The 20948-nt window shown below is 40.4% G+C and overlaps 1 protein-coding gene and 1 pseudogene across 1 annotated transcript; one reads left to right on the top strand and one right to left on the bottom strand.

Moving 5' to 3' along the window:
• The first annotated feature begins 1078 nt into the window (after nucleotides 1-1078).
• LOC118831517 (prorelaxin H2-like) lies at nucleotides 1079-14231 on the top strand. Its single transcript, XM_036738887.1, has 2 exons — nucleotides 1079-1316; nucleotides 13891-14231. Exons 1-2 carry the CDS (start codon nucleotides 1079-1081, stop codon nucleotides 14229-14231), a joined length of 579 nt encoding a protein of 192 aa, XP_036594782.1.
• LOC118831516 lies at nucleotides 6162-8092 on the bottom strand (annotated as a pseudogene).
• Nucleotides 14232-20948: the final 6717 nt, after the last annotated feature.

The following is a 20948-nucleotide window of genomic DNA, read 5'->3' as shown; positions in this document are numbered from 1 at the left end:
AAGCAGACAGATAGACCGAGACGTGTAACTAAGTACGTAGGACAAAACAAATCTTCTCAGGAAGACATTAAGAAAGATACTCAATAAAGAAAACTTCACATCCTCTTCTGCCCGAGATTCTAGGGATCCCACTCACTTCTCAGCACTCCCTATGTATCTGCACAAATACAAAATCCCCTTAGTATGCCCTGAAACTGTCCACATAAATTAGTTGACAAGCTGGGGAGCCCCAAGGCAGCTTTTCTAAGACAGTAGTGGAGTGAGTATCCACATCAGAAGTTTCCTACGCTAAAGAAATCACAGCTCTGAACCCCGCCCCCCAAAAAAGGATGAAGAATGGAAGGAAAATAAGAAGTAAGAAGCAATCATTTTTCTACATTCATCACCGGACTTCACTAAAGTCACTCTTTTCCCTTCCCATTCTTCCAAAGAACAGTCACTGAGCCTCCCAAACCAAGGCACTTAGCTGGAGGTTTGCAATGGGAACTAAAGTTATCTTTGTATACGGCAAGAACGCTGGTTCTGGGGTCCGAGAACTTGGGTTCGAAGGCTGCCTCTAGCGGCCTCATTTCCCCCCCTCTGTAAAAATGAGGGGGATAGTTGGATAATCTTGAAGTTGTCTTCTAGTTCTAAACTGTGTGTGTGTGTGTGTGTGTGTGCGTGTGTGTGTGTCCTTTTGAGACACGAGCGTCCACCTAGAAGGGTAAAGATATGTAAAGAGCAAGGAAGTTCGAGAGGTCTGGCCTGGGAGGGAAGGGCTGGGGAACAGGGGTGTGGGCTGAAGGGAGGAGAAAGGGGAGGGGAGAGGAAGAGGGGAAAGGGGGAGGGGGAGAGAGACCTGTTGATTGCGGAGTTGAGTGGCAGTGGGCTGGCTATAAAAAGTGGAAGCAGAGAGTCCAGAGCAGCGAGAAGGCAGGGACAGGTAGCCGGAGAAAGCTGATTGACAAACTGACGGAGCGCAGCCTTGCCAGAAGCTCAGAAGACCGCGAGGAAGGGACGACTGACGGCCAGAGCCGATTCTAACAAGAGGACCAGGCAGCAGGACACAGCTGGGAGCGTGCCACCGGCCAACGCAGAGATGCTACCACGTCTGATCTTTTTCCACCTGTTGGGGGCCTGGCTGCTGCTGAGTTTCTTCCCCGGAGAGCTCAGAGCCCAGGGGATAGACGACAGACCGATGAAGCTGTGCGGCCGCGAGTTCGTCCGGGCGGTGATCTTCGTCTGCGGAGAGTCCCGCTGGAGGAGGTTTCCCATGGTACAGATGCCCCTACCGCAGGAGCAGGAGCCGGAGCAGATGTTTGTCTCTCAGGACAACGGTGAGTGCCCAGGCCCGGGTTGCGGGGATTATGATCTGGAAGGGATCTTAGGGAGAGTGATTCCTATCCTGCTCTCTTCATCATGTTGCATTTTGGGGAGATCATAGATCTAGAGCTGGCATTGATTTCAGGGGCCATTTTACAGACGAGGAAACTAAGCCCCAGAAAACCTAAATGACAGGTAGAAAGTGTTCAGAGATGTGATTCGAAGGCAGGTCCTCTGAGTTCAAATCCATTGCTTGATCCCCTGTACCGTATTGGGGAGAGAATCATCCACGTTCACAACGAATGTAGTAGAGCTGGGATTCCAGCTAAGCCTTTTGACTTAGAGGACTCCATAAGGGAAAGCCAAAATAACTTCTCCCCCAGCCTGCCCCCTTACTTTTCCTTCACATAGGTTAGTAGGACAAATACTACGTTAGCAAGGCTATGGAGTATAGTTACCATTAACACCTGTCCTCCAGCTAAATCTTTCCTCTAATTCACAGAGTGGGAAGGAGTCACCTTCTATAGCTGAAAATAATTGTAGAGGCCAGGACTTCTTAAACTTTTTCCACTCTGTGACTCCTATCAGCACTTCTTAAACTGTAGGTCTTGACCTTGACTCTTAACCATTTTTGATTCTTGGGCAGCTTTGTCTGTCTGGGGAAACCAATGGGCCCCTTCTCAGACTAATGGTTTTAAACATTAATGCATAGGATTACAAAGGAAACCATTATATGTATATATATATGTATATATGATATATGTACATATATTATATGAATACACACACTCATATATAATAATACATTATAACTGCACCAGGGAGATGCAAACAAAAAAAAACTTTGGGGATGAGGAGAGTCCTTATCCATTAGAAGGCTTGGGAAAGTGTATTTTGGATTTTCTACAATGCTTCACTTAAAATTGGGCATCACTGGGGAAATGATACTTTCCACTTACAACTAATTGGTTGGAACTCATCCTTTCTGACTATCAAGAGACACCGATAGGGACAGGACTGTACTCGTGATATCACTGGTATGAAGGGATAGCTGTACAGTCTCTCTGTCTCTGTCTGTCTCTCTTGTCTGTCTCTGTCTCTCTCTTGTGTTTTGTCTCTGTTTCTCTGTGTCTCCCTTTATCTCAATTTCTGTCTCTGTCTCTTTCCCTTTGCCTCTTTCTCTGTCTCTCTCCCTACCCTCACTCCTGATGTGTCAGCAGTCTGGAAACTGGAAGGAGAGATCTGACAAGATGTGCTGCAGTGGGACCTTTGTAGCTGTGCTTAGCCCTTTCTAACCTCAGGAAAAGCCCCTTGATAAGGGCAGGAGTTTGAGGAATGGCTAGGTCTTTGTATGGGGAGAGCCTTGTGAGGAGGGGATGAGACTTTCCAACTCAGATAAACTTGTAAAAAGTTTTCCTGCCTCCATTTACCAGTATTACCATAAACCCCTTCCCCCAGTGTAGGACAGAGGAGACAGCTTCAAAAAAGCTTAACTTTTGAGATGGATGAGAAGCCCAAGAGACAGTTTCTGGGTAATTAATAATCAATTTATTGGTTAGGCTAGCTGAGAGGCAATAAATTGATGATCAGTGGTCTCTCTCAGTAACCAAAGACATCCAGTGGAGACACTGAATGCCTTACTATGCTTTTGGAAAAGAGGGTGCCTCGACATGTGAAAAATCAATTCTGATTGGTGAATAATTAATGAGGGGGTAAACTTTCAAATGAGGAGGTGGGCTAAAAGTTCTCAGCCCCTCCTGCTGAGAATGTGGCTTGATCATGAGACTCAGTCATCTCCAGCAACCTAGATAAAGAAATCTATCTCTACCCAGACCACTCTAGTTGGTTTTCCCTTTCATGATCTGGGTCACCCTAAATGCCATCAGGGAGGGGGCTGTACAATGGCATAGATTTACTGCTTTAGGGAAGAAATGTACCTAGATTGTTTACCCTCTAAACCGTTCCCAGAGAATTTGGGCAATCTCATCTGTCAACAATGTCCTTCAGAGACTGATGGACTTACAGGGTCTGTTCCATAAATGATGAAATAGAAAAATCCTTAATCCTAATTTAATAATTAGTTATTAATATCATAGTCTAATATCAATGCTAATATCATTAATATCATATTATAGGAAATAACTTCTCTCACTTTCATCATTTTGAAATTATCTCACTTGATCCTCACAATAATCCTGTGATGTAGGTGGTAGTCTCCATTTTACAGATGAGAAAACTGAGAGAGTGACCTTCCAGAGTCAGGGTTTGAGGCAACATTTGAACTCGGGTCTTCCTGAATCCAGGTCCAGCACTCTATCCATTGAACTACCTAGGTACTCCTGTGATTCCTATCCTAAGATACTTAAAGAACCCATCAGCTTTTAAAGATAATTATCATTCCTGAAATTTTCAAGAAGCCTGTGTAGTTATATAAAAACAGGAAAAGGAGGGACCCTGGAAAGAAAGTCCTGTTAGTTTTATTTCCATATGCAATTAATGTTAATCATAAAAATAAGTTTTCTAATGCTTAGAAGATGCTGGAAGGAAGCAAAACTTTGTAAGAACATCTTTACAGGTTGATATTAATATATGCAAATTAATGTAATATGTACTGAATATTTAAGTACTGAGTAGATAAACACAATTTATTTTTAGAAGATTTACTAAGGAGATGAATTTTGAACCAAGTTGTGAAACAATGAGATTTTGAGTCAATGAATCACCAAAGGAACAAGGGGAAGGGAACGAGCATTTAAATGCTTACTATGTACTATGTATACTATGTTAAAGTGCTGGGCAGTAAAAAAAAAAATGAAAGTGAAGCAGTCCTTGCCATAAACATTTATATTGAGTATATGCTTAAAATAACCTGAGGTAATTTTGGACGTGCATGTACTAACAGCTGGCAGAGGGAGGGGGTGGAAAAAAGCCAGGTGGATAAAGTCAGGAAAGTCTTTATCTATACATATGTATACAATAAGCTCAGGCTAAGTCTTGAAAGAAAATAGGGATTCCAAGAAGTAGAAGTGGAATAGAAGTACATTCCAGGAATGAGGGACAGCCCATGCAAAAGCATGAAGATTGGAGATGAAACATTATATGCAAAGAGCAGCAAGTACGCCAGTAGGGCTGAATCACAGAGTGTGTGGAGGGAAGTAATATGTTAAGAAGATAGCAATAGCAGGAAGAGGTCAGGTTGGGAAGAGATTTAAATGCTAAACAGAGAAGTTTCTATTTGATCCTACAGGTACATAGGGAGACAATGGAGTTTATTGAGTGAGGGGGTGGTGATAAAGTTGGACCTGTAGTGTCAGAAATTCACTTTGGTGGCTTTGTGGAAGATATATTAGATTGGGGATATGCCTAAGGTAGGGACACCAAATAGGAAGCTATGGTTATAGTCTAGGTGAGAGTGAATGAGCACCTGAACTAAAGTGGTGACAATGTGGATGGTGAGGAGGGAAGGTGTGTGAGATGTAGAGATGAAAGTAGAATTGACAAGATTTGGCAACTGATCAGAAATGTTGGGTGAGTAAGGGGAAAGAATTGGAGATGACCTGCCATTTTGAAAGGGGGTAAGATGCATAAATTGACTGAAAGGGCTGGAGAGAGCTTATCAAGCAGAGGGGATGGTATGAGCAAAAGCATCCAGGCGGGAGTAAGCAAATTTGCAAAGAGATTTGCTTAGCAGGAGGGTGAACTAGGTAGCTGTAAGTTATTGAAGACCCTTAAATGTTGGACTACAGAGTTATGATTTGAATTGATAGGTTATAAGTGGTAAATTCTGGAGAAGGGGAACACTATGATGAAAATGGGGTAGGAGAAAGATTATTATAGAAATTGTGTAGGTTTGATTATCAGAGAATATATTGCAGCAAGGATATAAGCTAGGAAGCCATTGGGGGCAATGTAGGCAGTGGCATCACCAGTCCAATGCCCATAGAAGTATACTTAGCACAGAGATTAGTGGTGTAAGGCACTGCCCTCCCTCTCAGGGTCCCAGATGTTTGAACATAATTGGGTAGGGACCCAAAGGATTTTTTTTTTACCAGAGGAGTAGTGTGTAGACTTTTGTATAAGTAATATTTGGCATGTAGTTCTATGAAAGATGGCTTGAAAGTGGGGAGAGAATGGCAGCAGGAAGATATTTTATGAGCCTATTGCAATATCCAGAGAAATTTTAATGGGGGCCTGTACTAGGATGGGCACTTTGAAAAGAGAAGTGGGAAAGATGCAAGAGATGTTGTAGAGATTGAATCAATAGCCTTGCTTAACTAATGGGCCTTAATTTCTGGGGTCATTGAGGGAACTTTGAAATTTCCTCCAAAGGCAATCCAACCTGCTGTCTTCCACTTCTTTAATTCTGTGCCCTAAACAGGCAGACAAAACGCTATTAAGTAAGACAGGCACAAAACTGGAAGAGGTGAGCATAGCTGTCTCTAGGAGAGGACAAGTTATGTACAATTACTGGTGAGGTATACATGCATGCAAACACAATTTAAAGCTGCTTAGTTGATCTTTGTAGGAAAATTGAACAGTTAAAATGAAGTGCTGTGGCTTTTTTTTTCTTTAAAGAAAAGTCACATTCTTACTTCATTATAAAAAAAATTGGCAGGGATCTCCAAATGTAAGCTTCACAATTTGAGTATATGAAACATTAAACAGAAATGCTTCAGAAATCCCTATCTTGTTTGGTTGTGCCTCCTGGACTAGGCATTGAAATGTCATTCTGGTGAAGAACAGGACATTTCCCAGAAACTTTAAAAAAGTTTTTAAATGTTCAAATGGCCCTTGTTGCCAAAGTTATAAATATTAGAGTCCATAGGGCTCCAGGGATTCTTTAAGAGCAAGTGCCCATTTTAAAGGGCTCAGGGACTCTTCGGATTGATCTGCTTGCTGGACAGTTTTTGTGGAGCTGCATGGAGAGATTTCACTTTATCTCAAAGTTCAGTAAGAATCTCTATCTTTTGTTCGAGAATAGCTTCAAGCTGTGTAGCATATAAATCCACACCATAGTCCACTTCTCCAGTCATTTCTAGGAGGGCTTTTTCATCTCCTGACCATTGAATAGATTCCTGGAAGACTGCCCAGTGACCTTCTACAACTTGCTCTTCCATTTCTACCATAGGAGAGACAGCTTCATGAAAAGTGAATAACTGTGGAGAGACTTCTTCTTAATTTTGTTCACAAGGGAGCTTTAGGTCATCTCTGAGGTGAACTCCCTACACCCCACAGTTTCTCTAAATCATTGATTTGATTTGGAGGATGATGCATTATTGGATGGATATCACCAGCAGCAGCTGGATCTACAGTCAATTCTTTTACCCTATTTGAGTATCTTAATGTATTAAGAGCATTTTCACAAGATGGCATCCCTGGAGAGATGGTAGCAATCATGCATGTGTGGGAGTTTTCTTCTGTGAATGAATCTGTCAGCACCTGAGTGAGTTTATTTACTGTGAAGGGAATATGAGGTTTATTTCTACTCGAGGCTCTGATGTATTCCTTAAGTGCTAAAAGTCTTTTTATTAATTTTAGCACCTTCAAGCCAAGTTTGCCTATCTGCACTAGAAGTGTCTGCTTCTCTTTCATTTCCAGCCAAATCAATGAGGGAAAATTTGCCATGTAATTTTCCTTTCTCTCTGATGATAATTTGAAAGACTGCATGGCTCTGAGATGAATGTGCATTTGCAGATGTTTGACCAGAGGTTCTGCAACTGTTGCCTATTTCAGTGAACTTCAGGACATCTTCCATGCTTTTAACCTCTGGCTCCTGTAATCCCACAACTTGAACTTGCTGCTTACCATCCTCTAACAATATCAATTTGGTCTTCCTATTAAGCAAGTCAAATACCTTTCCACTATAAATTTAAAAAAAAAGGTTGTTTATATTTGAAGTTCTAACTTCTTACAGTTTGGTTTCTTTAGCATTAAAAAGACATCTAGAGCTGCTAGCACATATATCTCTTTAGATTAGAACAATCTTGGTCCTTTCCTGAAAAGTCATCACCCATATTGTGATTTTTTCCACTGCCTGTTTGACCATAAGTAAAACATGTGGCCATTCCCCTTTCAAATGTGGTTTCTACTAATGGTCTAGTTGTAAACCTATAAACCATTTCATTAGGAGCTGAATCATCGAAGGCATGAGGTTTTCTGGGTACCTCATTATGTCCACTTTTTGTTTTGGTTCACGTACCATCACAACATCTCTACTAGGGATTGTGATCACATCAAAGTCTTTCATTACTTTTTTAGTGAGTGGTTGTTGCCTTACACAAACACATATTCTGTGTTCATCAGTAGGATCTGCTGTTGTCTAAAGTCTTTGGTTATATACATAATTTCCTAATTTGGGTTTGTAGCATCAACAGTCCTGGGCTCTTTCTTCTCTATGTTCTTCTTGCCGTAGCTTCCTTTTCTCATGTTTTTCTTGTAATTTCTCTACTTCCTTCACACCACTGGATTTTCTTTATGCATTCTGTTGTGTAGAGGAAGACCATTCAGAAAATTGACTGGGCTGTGAATGGGCAGAACCAGCCACCTTGTTGTCATTCTTAATAGGTGCCTCAGTCCAGTGATTCCTCACAATTTTGTTTACTTTGGCTGAAGGGGTAGGAGGTGGAGGTGTTTCTGGGCTAGCTTCAGTTTCTTCATTAGGTGCAAGGACAGGGGTGAGTGAAAAGATGCTCCCTAAGGTGATCTCTTTACCTTTTGTGTTTTCTATTCATTGAACAATTACAGTTTCATTATCTTCATTTAATGATGTTACCATAGTTTCATGTATTCGACCTTCCTTTTGTCTTTGTATCCTTAGTGCCTAGCATACATAAGGAACTTAATAAATGCTTCTGGTTGATCAAAGTCAACAAGCACCAAAGTATATTGTGATTGTGATCGTTTGGAGGTTCTTGTAAGATTCTGTCTGTCTCTGTCTCTGTCTCTGTCTCTGAGTTTTTGTCTCTGTCTCTGTGTGTGTCTCTCTCTGTCTCTCTCTCTCTCTGTTTCTGTGTGTGTGTGTGTGTGTGTGTGTGTGTGTGTGTGTGTGTGTGCGCGCGTGTGTGCGTGTGTGTGTCTGTCTCTGTGCTGTCTCCATCGCCACACTCGATCTCCACGTAAATCTCCGTATCGATCTTACCAAAGCTGGTCCTCGGGAGAGGACGACGAGGACACGGGCGGCTGCAGTTAGGCTGGGGAGGGAGAGAGAGGAAGGGGCTCTGGCAGATGAGGACAGAGGGAGGATGGGGAGCGAGGGACGCCGAAGGAGAGCTAAGGAGGCAGCCCCGGGCTACAGCCCCGGGGCTGAGGCAGGAGGCTGAGGTGGAGCTGCGCGGGTTGCTAATGGGGAAGGGCGGATCAGCCAGCATCTTCTGGGATAAAATGGTTATTAAGTTTTAATAAAAATTAGAAGGAGAAAGTATGCTCAAATGTGAGTGAAGGCCAGAAACCAGCCTGGGAGAAGCAGGTTAGAAATTTAAGGCAAATACAGATTTCCTGGAGGTGTAAGGAGGGTAGGATCTATACTGGGCTAGAGGCTGTACTCAGATAACTAACCACAGGAAGCCATTCAGACTGAAAGTGAGGCATATGTAAATAAGCTAAAAAAGAAAGCTGGAATCTTTAGCCACTCAGTGTACCTGGATATCTTACCTGTGCACAGTTTATAGACCTATGATATCATTGGTATAAGGAACTCTCAGAGGAGGAAACTCTATCAGATGCGAGTCTGCACCTTCTGAGCAAGACCTTCTGCCTAGAGCCCTGGTCATACCGCCAATATGTCAGAGGTAGGACTTGAAACCAAGTCTTCCTAGCTTCCAGGTCCACTCTCTGTCTTCTACAATACTCTGAATCTGGTGCAGTTTATATATGCCTTCATAAATCCCTACTACTTGTAAGGAAGTACATTTTTTGTACTCAACAGAATTCACCTGAGAATGTGTTGCTATCAACACTTTATTCAAGGTGGGATAGGAGAGATGAGGTACTTCTTTGTTCTTCCAACTATAGCAAAAGGTAAATTTCCAAAGGCATGAAAGTGATTGTAATACAAGTTGAATTATTACAAAGCTATTGCGTTAGACATTTGAGGTACACCCTTCTTTGCTGCTAATCTCACACAGAGTACAAAAAATACCTAGTTGCATTACTGAATTAAAGCCTGGCCTATATTCTCCCTTCTCACGAGGCCTTTGTCAGCCTCTCCAAGCCTAAGTGATTCTTCTTTCCTCTCTGCTCCTATTACACCTTCTTTTATATTTGTTATTTTGTGGTTAGCATGTGCTACCAGGCAGGGGTGTGGAATCTGCAGCCCTGAAGGCACATGTGGCCCTCTATGTCCTCAAGTACGGCCCTTTGACTGAACCCAAACTTCACAGAACAAATCCCTTTAATGAAAGGGTTTGTTCTGTAAAACTTGGATTCTGTCAAAAGGCTGTGCCCAAGGACCTAGAAGGCCACATGTGGCCTCGAAGCCACAGGTTCCCCATCCCTGCTACTTATATTGTTACAGACAATGGAAGGCAAGAAGGATATGTCTTATACCTCCTCCTGTCCGCAGCATAATCTCTTGAACACAGGTGCTCAATTAATATTTATCATTGGTGTTTATGATACTAATGGAATGTAAGCATGAGAGTTTGGCCAATTTTTAGTTGATTAATCAATACAGTCTCATTGATTACTATAGTCTAGACCAGGGGTAGGGAACCTGTGGCCTCAAGGCCATATGGAGCCTTCTAGGTCCTAAGGTACGGCCTTTTGACAGAGTCCAAGTTTTACAGAACAAATCCTTTTATTAAGGGGATTTGTTCTGTGAAGTTTGGATTCAGTCAAAGGGCTTCACTTGAGGACCTAGAGGGCCCCACCCCTGGTCTAGGCACTGTACTAATGGCTGGGGATACAGACAATTGTGGTCCCTGCCCTCAAGAAGCGTACACTTTAACTGGAGGGACTAGTGACTTTAAGACAGAGTGATTGTATACTGAAGGGACAAATAAGCATATTGAATATGATTGTGTAAATATATGGTATAAGTATACAGTGGATGGGGGCGGGGGTGAAGGTGGTGTATGTCCCCCCTGCATGGGCTCCTTTTAAGAGGGAGAGGCAAGGTTAGAAAAGCTACTGAAGATGCAATCCCTGCCAAAGCCACCAGATGGCACTCAGAGTCCGAGCTGCTCCAACAGCCTTCTGCACAGGCCTGACCAGGATTTAACCCTAGCCAAACCCGAAGTCTCTGCTGATAGTGCCGTGGCCCGCATTTCTCCCTAGTCTAAGGGTCTGAATACCTCTCAGCCTATAATCTATAATTTAATTCATGCTCAGCTGCTGTCTCATTGGGATTCTAATCTTCCCAATTTATAGGTGCATAGACACAAAAGCTAGAAAATCCCTCAGAAACTATCTTGTTCCAGTCTCTCATTTTACAGAGGAGACTGCTGGGAAGATTAAATGGGTCACCCCAGGTCACATAGGTAGTAAGGGCCAGAACCAAGATTTGAACCCAGATCCTTTGACTCCTGAGTCAGTATTCTTTACACTACCACTTCTGCCCTTATGTCTCTTTGATGGTCAATTAAAAATGAAAGGGAAAGTAAAGGGCTACCCTAATTAGATGTTACAGTAGGATTTTAAACTCGAAACATGAATAGATGGATACAATAAAGTGTCTCTAATTCAAATTAATTGGGGGAGAAAAGCCCAGTCTGAATTAGTAAAGTGTGTTGAATTATAAAGCATTACAAATAAAATATAATTTCAGTAAGTTAAAGGACAGTTAAACTACTCTAATAAAATGTTGCCTAGAAAAGTTAGCCTTAAGGGGCTAACTTTAATGACTAGATAAAAATGTTTCTAATTAGCCCAACTTTCAAAGTGCTTAAAACAGCTTTTCTTAGGCAGTTTATATGCATTTTACAGTATTAATTTGCTGGGGAACTTTTTAAAATAGAAAGTAGAGGTGCAAATGGGAAGCTCGGTGGCACTGTGGAGTGCTAGGCCTGGAGTCAAGAAGACTCATCTTCCTGAGTTCAAATCTGGCCTTAGACACTTACTAGCTATGTGACCTTGGGCAAGTCACTTAACTCTCTTTGCCTCAGTTTCTTCATCTGTAAAAATGAGCTGGAGAAGGAAATGGAAAATCACTCCAGTATCTTGGCCAAGAAAACCCTACATGGGGTCATGAAGAGTTGGACATGACTGATCAAAGAAGTACACACTTTGGTGTAATTACTGAGTCTTGCACATTTCAAATTAGTGGATTTCAAATTAATGAGGTTTTATTGTGGTAAAAACATTTTAAAAATTTTTTTACGAGATGATTCTTTGAATTCATGACCAGATAGAACTCTGCTGGAATATTTTGTTCTCTTGCAGAAACCAGAATTTATGTGGGATGTTCTTGGAGTGGGCTCAAAAGAAAACAATGGATATGATGAAAGAGTGGGAAAAGAAAGCCTTACAAGTAAAAGCTTCAGAAATTAAAATCATTTGACTTGGAGCAAAGTTGTATGGGAGGTTATTCAATTAGCCTTAAGTATATTATGAAGGGTGAAAGATGGTTATGTTTTGTCTTTGTTAGGTAGGAACCGGAGATAATGAGCTAAAGCTTCAGCATGACAAATTTGGGTTAGATTTAAGGAAGAATTTTATGACAATGAAAGCTGAACATTAGAAAGGGTTACTGAGGAGAACTGGGGAATCTCCCTTTAGAAGACTAATAAGAATCAGTATAGATTTGCATTTGTCAGGAATGGTTTAAGATTTGGGGTCTGAGGCAGCAAACTAAGGCATTTCTCTCTCATCCCTAAAAACCCCATCCTTCTATGCCTTACCATCAGCCACTTTGGATTTTGGTTGGAGAAGAAGAAGGTGGCTATGGAGGACAGCCATAAAACTCCTTGGAAACTGGACCAGCCACCATGCTGTCTGCGTGGGGTGCTTCAGTCTCTCCTCTGTGTAGCAGATAGCCTTCTGGGCCTAAATCAAATCAACAAGTGTTTATCAACCATTTACTATTCTCCAAGAAATGGGGATACAAAAAAAGGCAAAACCAATCCCTGCCCTCAAGGAGCTTCCAGTTTAAAGGTAGAAGCAACATGCAAACAGCTGTGTTTTATATGTATTCACATAAAATTTGAAGCGACTATCAATCACATAGTAGCAATTACATGAGAAGAGATTTAAGGGAAATAGGACTTTCCATCTGAATGAACTTCCTGTGTGAGGTCATAGTAACCCAAGTAGTATTCAGAATCCAATGTTTTAGAAGGAAAACCCAGTGCAGCTAATTCCTGTTGGGGGCATTATTCAATATGTGGATCGACTGTCATCCATTTTACTTTTTCTCTTGGGAGTTTCTCTCTGACTGCCAAGCAAATTTGGCACCTTTCATTGCTCCATAGATACTCTGTGATCAGCAAATGTGAATGCATTAAAAGAAAAACAAACAAACAAACCCAAATTACATTCATAACTTATGAATGTAACACTGGAACAAAATGTGAGGTCTTTGAGGACAGAGACTACTTCTTACAGATTTCTGTGTCTTCCACAGCACCTAATGTAATGCCTAAACCAGAGATTGCCAAACTGTGATCCATGGCGCCCTCACAAGGGCACTGTTGGATATTCAAAATTCTCAACCTAACTACTTAGTAAACAGACTGTTAGGTATTTGTTTTGGCCTAATGGGGTCATGAAAAAACTACTGAGACACTAAATGCACCTTGAACAGAGAAAGTGTAGGGTCCTTTGGAGACGCCCAGCAAATGTTTGCCAAATGATTGAATAAATATCAAAATACATAACCCATTCCAAAAATATAAAGGATTTGGGGACCAACATTCCACATTATCTTTACTATCAATACCCTCCGTAAACACGGATAATGGAATTATCTACACATTTCTAGGGTTCATCTTGTGTTATTATTACTCCTTAAAAAAACAAAAGGACAAATTCTGTACGGGCTGTTCCTGACTTTTAAAAAGCACTCATTTAGAAGGCTAAATGAAACATAGCATGAGGCAGCTGGGAGGGTCAAGGAGGAGGCAGGAGGAGATGGAAAGGGAGATGAATTGTACCAAGGGCATTACTATTTACAGTGCCTTAAGGAGCCTAACTTAAAAGGAGGCAAAATGTGGCTTATCTTGTTTTACTGTTTTGTTATTCTGGCTAACAAAAATGCTTCTTTATCCCCTCCCCCACTCCATCCCATGTAGGTTTTTAAAAACTTTGACTGATTTGCTGTTGTTAAGGTGTTTTTCACTTATGTCCTACTCTGTCATTTGGGGTTTTCTTGGCAGACATACTAAAGTGATTTGCCATTTCTTTCTCAAGCTCACTTTACAGTGGAGGAACTGAGGCAAACAGGGTTAAGTGACTTGCCCACGGTCACACAGCTAGGAAGTGTCTGAGCCAGATTTGAACTCAGGAAGATGAGTCTCTGGTTCCAATCCCACTGTGCTATCCACTGTACCACCTAGCTGCCCCTTGACTGATTTAGGTTGATTTCAAAATGTTTCCCACTGCATGACTTTTTTCTCTCTGACCTAACAGAATCTTTCTCATTCTTTATTCACACAGATGTGGAAAATGGAAAGTTGGATCCAGAGGTCATTCCTGGTCGGAAGGAGGAGCAGATTCCTCTGTCGAAACGAGGCTGGGATTTGCTAAAGAATATGCTTAATCCACATGGTCACACTGAAGACTCCGCCCACAGAATGGAAGAGTTCATAATAGGTTCTGATGAATCCAAGGAAGCTGTTGAGAAAAACAAAAGTGAAATCAAAGCCACCAGTCCTTTGGAACAATATGACTTCATGTTGGGGACACATCTTCGGAAAAAGAGAGACAGGTCCACTTCAATCGCGGATCGTTGTTGTCACGAGTCTTGTACCAGAAAAGACATTGCTAGATTGTGCTGAGAGGAAGAAATTGAATATCTCTACTTTAAACGTATCCTCAGTGTAAACTTCACTGGTGCTCCAGGCAAGCACAACATATTGGATTAACATGAAAAGTAACTTTAATTATTTTGCTTTTTCCCCCCTGTGGTCTGCAAGAATATGGTAATTTGTATGACTGAGACTTTTAAAAAAAATTGCTATTTGTTAATAGCTTAAGGTAAACTATCCTCTCTCTTCTGCTACCAGTACAGCTACATGAATTGTTTTTTTTATTTATTACTAATATTTTGTGGTAGTAAATAAAGTATTTGTCATTTCAACCAAGCTTGTTCACTCATTCTACATAGAACCTAATCTCGTGCCACGTACTTATAAACAATAAATGGTTTTTAGTGTCATAATCTCTCTTAGGTCATATCTAGATAGAATAAGTCAACTTGAGATTTTTTCAGTTCATTCTGTGTTCTTGACTGCTGTTATTAAGTATTTCTGGGCAGTCCATCTCATTGGTTATGGAGATGATCCAGTTTAGGCATTAGATAGGCCCAAACACAGGTTCAGTTTCTCAGATAAAGGTCTCATATCTCAAATATATTAGGAACTTTGTCAAATTGCTAAGAATATGAGCCATTTCCCAACTGATAAATGGTCAAAGGATAGGACTAGGAAGTTTTCCAATGAAGAAATCAAAACAATTTATAGTTACATGAAAAAATACTCTAAATCATTATTAGTTAGAAAATGCAAATTAAAACAACCTTGAGATATCATTTTACACCTACCAGATTGGCTAAAATGATCCAAGATTAAAGCAACAGATGTTGGAGGAGATGTGGAACAATTGGGACACAAATTCATTAGTTCATCAATTTTTCAAACCTGTGTCCTTCATCTTATAAAATCAGGGACATACGAATGGGCCAAAAAAAACCCCAAACATACAGAGACTTGACCAAGCATGAGCATGTGAATTTAATACAGCCGAACCAGAACTCATTATCTTTCCCTCTAAATCTACACAAACTTCTTTATTTTTGTACCAGGCATCATCATCCTTCCATTCTTTCTGCTCCACAACTTTGGAATCAACCTCAATGCTTCAGTCTCTCCCTTAACACCTCCCCACCTCCCACCCCCCGCCATGTCCAATCGGTATCCATCTCTTATCTGTGCTGATGTTCAGTCAGAAGCCATGTCTAATCTGTGTTCATTTCACTCCCTCCAATCATTCACTCCCTCCAACCCACCTCAGGCTTTCAGGATCTTTCATTTGGATTATTGTGATAGCCTCCAAATTGAACTCCCCTCTCTCAACCATTCTTCATACAGCTGCCAAAATAATCTTCCTATAATACAGGTCTGACTTTGTCACTCCCCTGCTCCAGAACTTTCAGGTGTTCCTTATTATCTCTAGGGTAAAATATGAACTGCTCATCTTGGTGTTTAAAACCAGTTAACAATCTGGCTCCAGCTTTCCTTTCTGGACTTTTTTTTTTTACTCCATTCACTCTGTTCCCCAAACTCAGGGTGACCTTTCCTCCCTTTTCCCAGGCTATCCCTCCGTGCCTAGAGTGCACTTCTGTCTCCTCCAAATGGTACCCTGGAGGACACACATATAGTGGTTATAGGAAAAGAGAAGCACCCTTGGGAGGTGACATCCTCTGATGTTTTCGGACTCTGGAAAATGGGTTCAGTTCTGAGTGACACACATTAGGATGGATGTTGGTAATCTGTAATTTATCTGGAAGAGGGCAATGAAGATGGTGAGGAGCCTTGGGTTTGTGTCTCATGAGGATTAGTTGAAGGGACTGGTTGTATTTGGCAAGGAGAGGAGAGAATTTAGCCTGCAGAATAGCTGCATGCTGCCATCTTCCAATATTTGGAGGGCAGACCTAGGAGGTAATGAATGGGAGTTTCAAAGAAGCAAATTTCTATTTGGTGTAGGAGAAAACTTCCTAACAATCTGAGCTGTCCAAATGTAGCCCGAAAGGCTTTGGGACGTGTGCTGCCCTTCATCAGAGAGCTACAGATAAAGGTTGAAAGACCATTTGGCAGATATATTGCCAAGGAACAGTCACACTAGACAGCTGGCCACTGAGGAGCCTTCCAAATCTGGGATTTAAAAAAAAAGGGGGGGGAATGATAGAAGGGAGGGCAGATAGGGGGAGGAGGTAATCAAAAGCAAACAACTTTGAAAAGGGATGGGGTCAAGGGAGAAAATTGAATAAAGGGGGACAGGATAGGATGGAAGGAGATATCCTTAGCCTTTCACAGCATGAGCATTGTGGAAGTGTTTTGCATAATGATACATGTGTGATCTATGTTGAATTGCTTGCCTCCCCAGGGAGGACGGGTGGGAAGGGAAGAAGGGAGAGTTTTTGGAACTGAAAGTTTTAAAAGCAGATGCTTAAAAAAAAGTTGTTTTTTTCGAAGTCTGGGATTCTATGAACTATATAGTTGTGTCCCACTATAAGAAAACCCAGCCAAAAAAAAAAGAAATAGTTATTACATAGCTAAGAAATGGTTCCTTGCCTTGCAAATTGACAATACAGAATTAATTTAAATAGAAATCTTCTTCTTGTGCTAAAAGATTATTTGATTTATATAAGCATAATTTATATACACCTTTTCAGGAAAAGCAAGTATCAACTGGTGAAATGAATTTTTTCTTTTTCTTACTGGACCTGTGATTTCTTTTGTGTGGAGGGTGATTGCTGTGAGGAGCTCCCTCTACCCTGATTAGTTCCCTCTCTGCAATTTAGAGTCTTAAGGAGTTGCTTGGGCACAGAGAGGTTAAAGAATTTGTCCAGGTCTCACAGCCAAAAGGCGTTTGAGATGAGACTCCAATCCCCTCCTCTTCCTGACTCTAAGGCCATATGTCTATCCATGGTCTCTATCACACTGTAGCTAATTCTTGTAACTATCCTATGAAACAAGAAAACTTCCAGAGAACTGTAGACTCAGAAGTGATTTCAGAGATCGGCTAGCCCAGCTTATGTCTGAACAAGAATTCTCCCTATCATTATCCTCCAGTGTTCATCTAATCACATAACTTTTGCTTGAGAACCTCTAGTCACAAGCAATCCACAGTCTTCAAAGGCAGCAGCCCATTTCCCTTTGGGGCCGCTGGTAAGAGGCTTTTCCTTAAACCCAGCTGAATTTGGTATCTTTACAATTTCCACCCTTGTTTCCAGTTCTGTTCTCTGGGTCCAAGCAAAAGCAACCCTTCACACTAGAGGGGGAAAATTTTGAAGTCTGACATTTATAGTACTGATAGTACTGAATGTTCCTGTTCCATATCTCTCCCAGTTTTCCTTCCCAGATATCAATCAATCAACAAGCATTTATTAAGTACCAACTATATTGTTGGTATATATTGTATAAGTCAATTCAATTGTTAAAAAGAAGGCAGATAAAATATTGGGTGGGGAGACCCATTAGATTTGGAATCAGAGGACCTGAGTTTTAATCTTGGCTCTGCTATTGGATAGCAAGAAGGTCACATTGGTCAATATTTAAAGAAATTAATTCAAGCTATTCACTTTAAGGTCAAATACTGAAGCTGAAGCTTAAATACTTTGGGCACATAATGAGAAGATGGGATTCGTTGGAAAAGACCTTGTTATTGGGAAAGATTGAAGGCAAAAGGAAAAGAGGATGGCAGAGGATAAGATGGATGATGTCATGGAAGCAGTGAAGATGAACTTGAATTTGGACAGACTTTGAGAGATAGTGGAGGATAGAAGGGTCTGGAGTGCTATGGTCCATGGGGTCATGAAGAGTCAAATAACAACTATTATCTGCACTTATAGGACCTTAGGTAAGTCCTCATGTCTTGGGGCCTCAGTTTCCTCACATATAAAATGAAGACATTGGATTAGGTGATCTTCTAAAGTTCCTTCCGGTTCTAAATCTATGATTTTCTCATCCCTCTAATTGTTAGTGCTTTTTTTGTGGGCAGTTAGGTTTTCATTTCATGTAGGAACTCCTACAATAATTACATATTTGTTTTTTGGTCCCGACCCATTATTTCATTGGTGTTACCATTCTCCAATGGCAATTGTGTCATGTACAGTCTTAGAGATGCCTTGGGGCACTAAGAGGTTAAGTGACTTGCCCAGGGTCACAGTATAGGCCAACTCCACCCACTACTCTTATTGCTGCCTCCACATGGTAGGTCCTTAACAAATATTTATAAGACTGAATTGGAACTAAATGACTAAATGCCATATTAAAATTCTATATCCAAACAAAGTTCTAAGTGCATACTGTAGGTTGGTAAGAGACTGAAGTAGGACAAGGCACTTGTGCCCTTCAGCCAAAGTTTAAAAATTGTGCCTCCCCCCACTCCCAATATTAACAATTACGTGGGATGTCCCTTATACTTTGGTCATTTGCTCCATGACTACCTAAGCAAATGACTTCAGTGCAATCTTATTATTATGGATTTATAATAGAAAAATACTTCATTCAATAGCAGTAATAGCTTGGTTTCCTTCATTGGCAATATGAGAATCATTCTCTCAAGTAGAAGATAAATCCATAAACAATGCACAGGATTATCAAGTAGCATGGAGACCCCTAGAATGAAAGTTGAACAATTTTAAGCTTTTAGCCTTCTCCTTGAATGTTAAATTGAATTAGTCTATTGTTGTTTTGTTTTTCAATCTGAAAAGAGAGTATACAAGGAAAGCCAAGTTGACCAACTGTCATACCCTAGAGGCAGAATGGTGTATTAGACCATATTTATCAAGTTGGCAAAAGGGAATCCCTTAGTCTCTTGATTATCCATCATTCTCATTTGGAATGATATCATTGTTTCAAATTTGTTTCACCTAAAAATGAGAGCATTGACATCACGTGCCTACAATATAGAGAGGCATTAAGCAGCGTAGTGGAAGAAATCTTTCGGTACAACCCTGGGCAAGAGATTTCATGAGACTTGATTGGCTTGGATATTTTCTTTGAAGTTGATAAACTATCATAAGTATTGATAGGCTGTTGTGATTGATTTTGCTTGTAGAAATCCTTTGTGAATTCTAAAATGATTAGTAAGACACAACTTCCCTAACCAGAACGAGGACTAGGGGCTTGGCAGGTTATATAACCTTCTACAGTACGTGTGTGTGTGTGTGTGTGTGTGTGTGTGTGTGTGTGAGAGAGAGAGAGAGAGAGAGAGAGAGAGAGAGAGAGAGAGAAATTTGAGGAGGACAACGAAGGGCACTTTAAAGTATTTTTAAACAAATACTTATTATCTTTCCATCTCCTAAATTTTCCTTCCCTCCCTTCTACTTCCCCCACATATCTAATCAAGAAAAACAAATATAAAAATATCTCAAATATAAATATATAACAAAAAAAAACAAATAGAAAAATATCTCAACTCGTACACTGTTTCTCTCATCTCTTCATTGGGAGGTGAGTAGCATGTTTCATCAAGAGCCCCACAGAATTGTGGCTGGTCATTGTATTGACTAGAATTCTTAAGTCTTTCAAGGTTTTTGTTTTCATAATGTTGTTATTATTCTCCTGGTTCTGCGTACTTCTTTCTGCATCAGTTCATGCTAGTCTTTGCAGGTTTCTTTGAAACCTTCTCCTTCACCATTTCTTACAGCACAATAGTATTCCATCACATTCATTTACCATAACTTGTTAGGCCATTCCTTAGCTCCTAAGTACCCACTGAATTTCCAGTTCTTTGCTACTGCAAAAGAGTTGCTATTAATATTTTTGTACAAATGGGTCCTCTTCATCTTTCTTTGGTCTCCTTGTGTTATGTTCTATACCTAATTTTTTTTTCCAGATTGCATTCTCTCCAGTTTACCTGAAAGTATTTTTTTAATCAAACAGTGAGTCCTTACTTGGGAGGGGGGGAGGAGGCAAGAGCTAAATATTGGATATATTGTCAGACACAGGTGATGTATTGATTAATTTTGCTAAATAATTTAATTTATTATTATTTATTATATTATAAAAATGATTATTTATTATATGTTATTATTTAATGGGATGGCTAACTAATTAGATGAGTAGGGGTGACAGCAAAGTCAAAAATCAAAGTGATGTAAAAAAAGATATCAATAAAAATTGTAAAAGTCAAAAAAGAAACAAATCATCAAATTTGAATACCTTTATTTTACAGAGGAGGAAATTGAAATCTGGAGTTAAGCGACTTGCCCAAGATTATGCAGGTGATAATAAACAGTACAGCTGGAATTCAAATCCAGCTCCTCAAATTCCAAAGTCTATGCTCTTTTTCAGCGTACAATGCTACTTCTAGTAAGCATAAAAATATTTTAAATGCTTTTTAAAGATACATGCTAATAATAGGACCAAATTACAGAGTTGACTTTTTTCTCCCACACTTACCGCAGCCCCTCACTCCATAGTTAATGGAATGATGATAAATAAATCTTATACTGACAAAACCACATTAGTCCCTCTGTGTTCCCTTTCCTTGTAGGGGTGAATTAGTTTTTTTCTCTATCTCAATCTCTAAAGGAAATGGTTTTCCACTGGAAAGTAGTCACAGGATCATGGGATTTAAGAGTGAAAGTGACCTTAGAGTTCAATTCATCCAATCCCCTTATTCTACAGATGAAGAAAACGATGCTCAGACGGGGGAGGTGACTTTCTCAGTGTCAGTAAAATTGAAATTTGAACCCAAGTCTTATGAATCTGAGTGGTGAAGATTTTGTTACCACTGTACTCTGTATTACCATCAGACAAAAAACC

The sequence above is a fragment of the Trichosurus vulpecula genome, chromosome 9 (genome assembly GCF_011100635.1).
Source record: "Trichosurus vulpecula isolate mTriVul1 chromosome 9, mTriVul1.pri, whole genome shotgun sequence".
Lineage (NCBI taxonomy): Eukaryota > Metazoa > Chordata > Mammalia > Diprotodontia > Phalangeridae > Trichosurus > Trichosurus vulpecula.
Note: the sequence above shows the minus strand (reverse complement) of the source record. Positions and strands in the feature narration are given on the sequence as shown.

Bases quoted from the DNA above. Each gene is read 5' to 3' on its own strand.
- LOC118831517 (XM_036738887.1), top strand. From the start codon at position 1,079: ATGCTACCACGTCTGATCTTTTTCCACCTGTTGGGGGCCTGGCTGCTG. The intron at 1,317-13,890 runs GTGAGTGCCCAG...TTATTCACACAG, and splicing joins GTTTGTCTCTCAGGACAACG to ATGTGGAAAATGGAAAGTTG.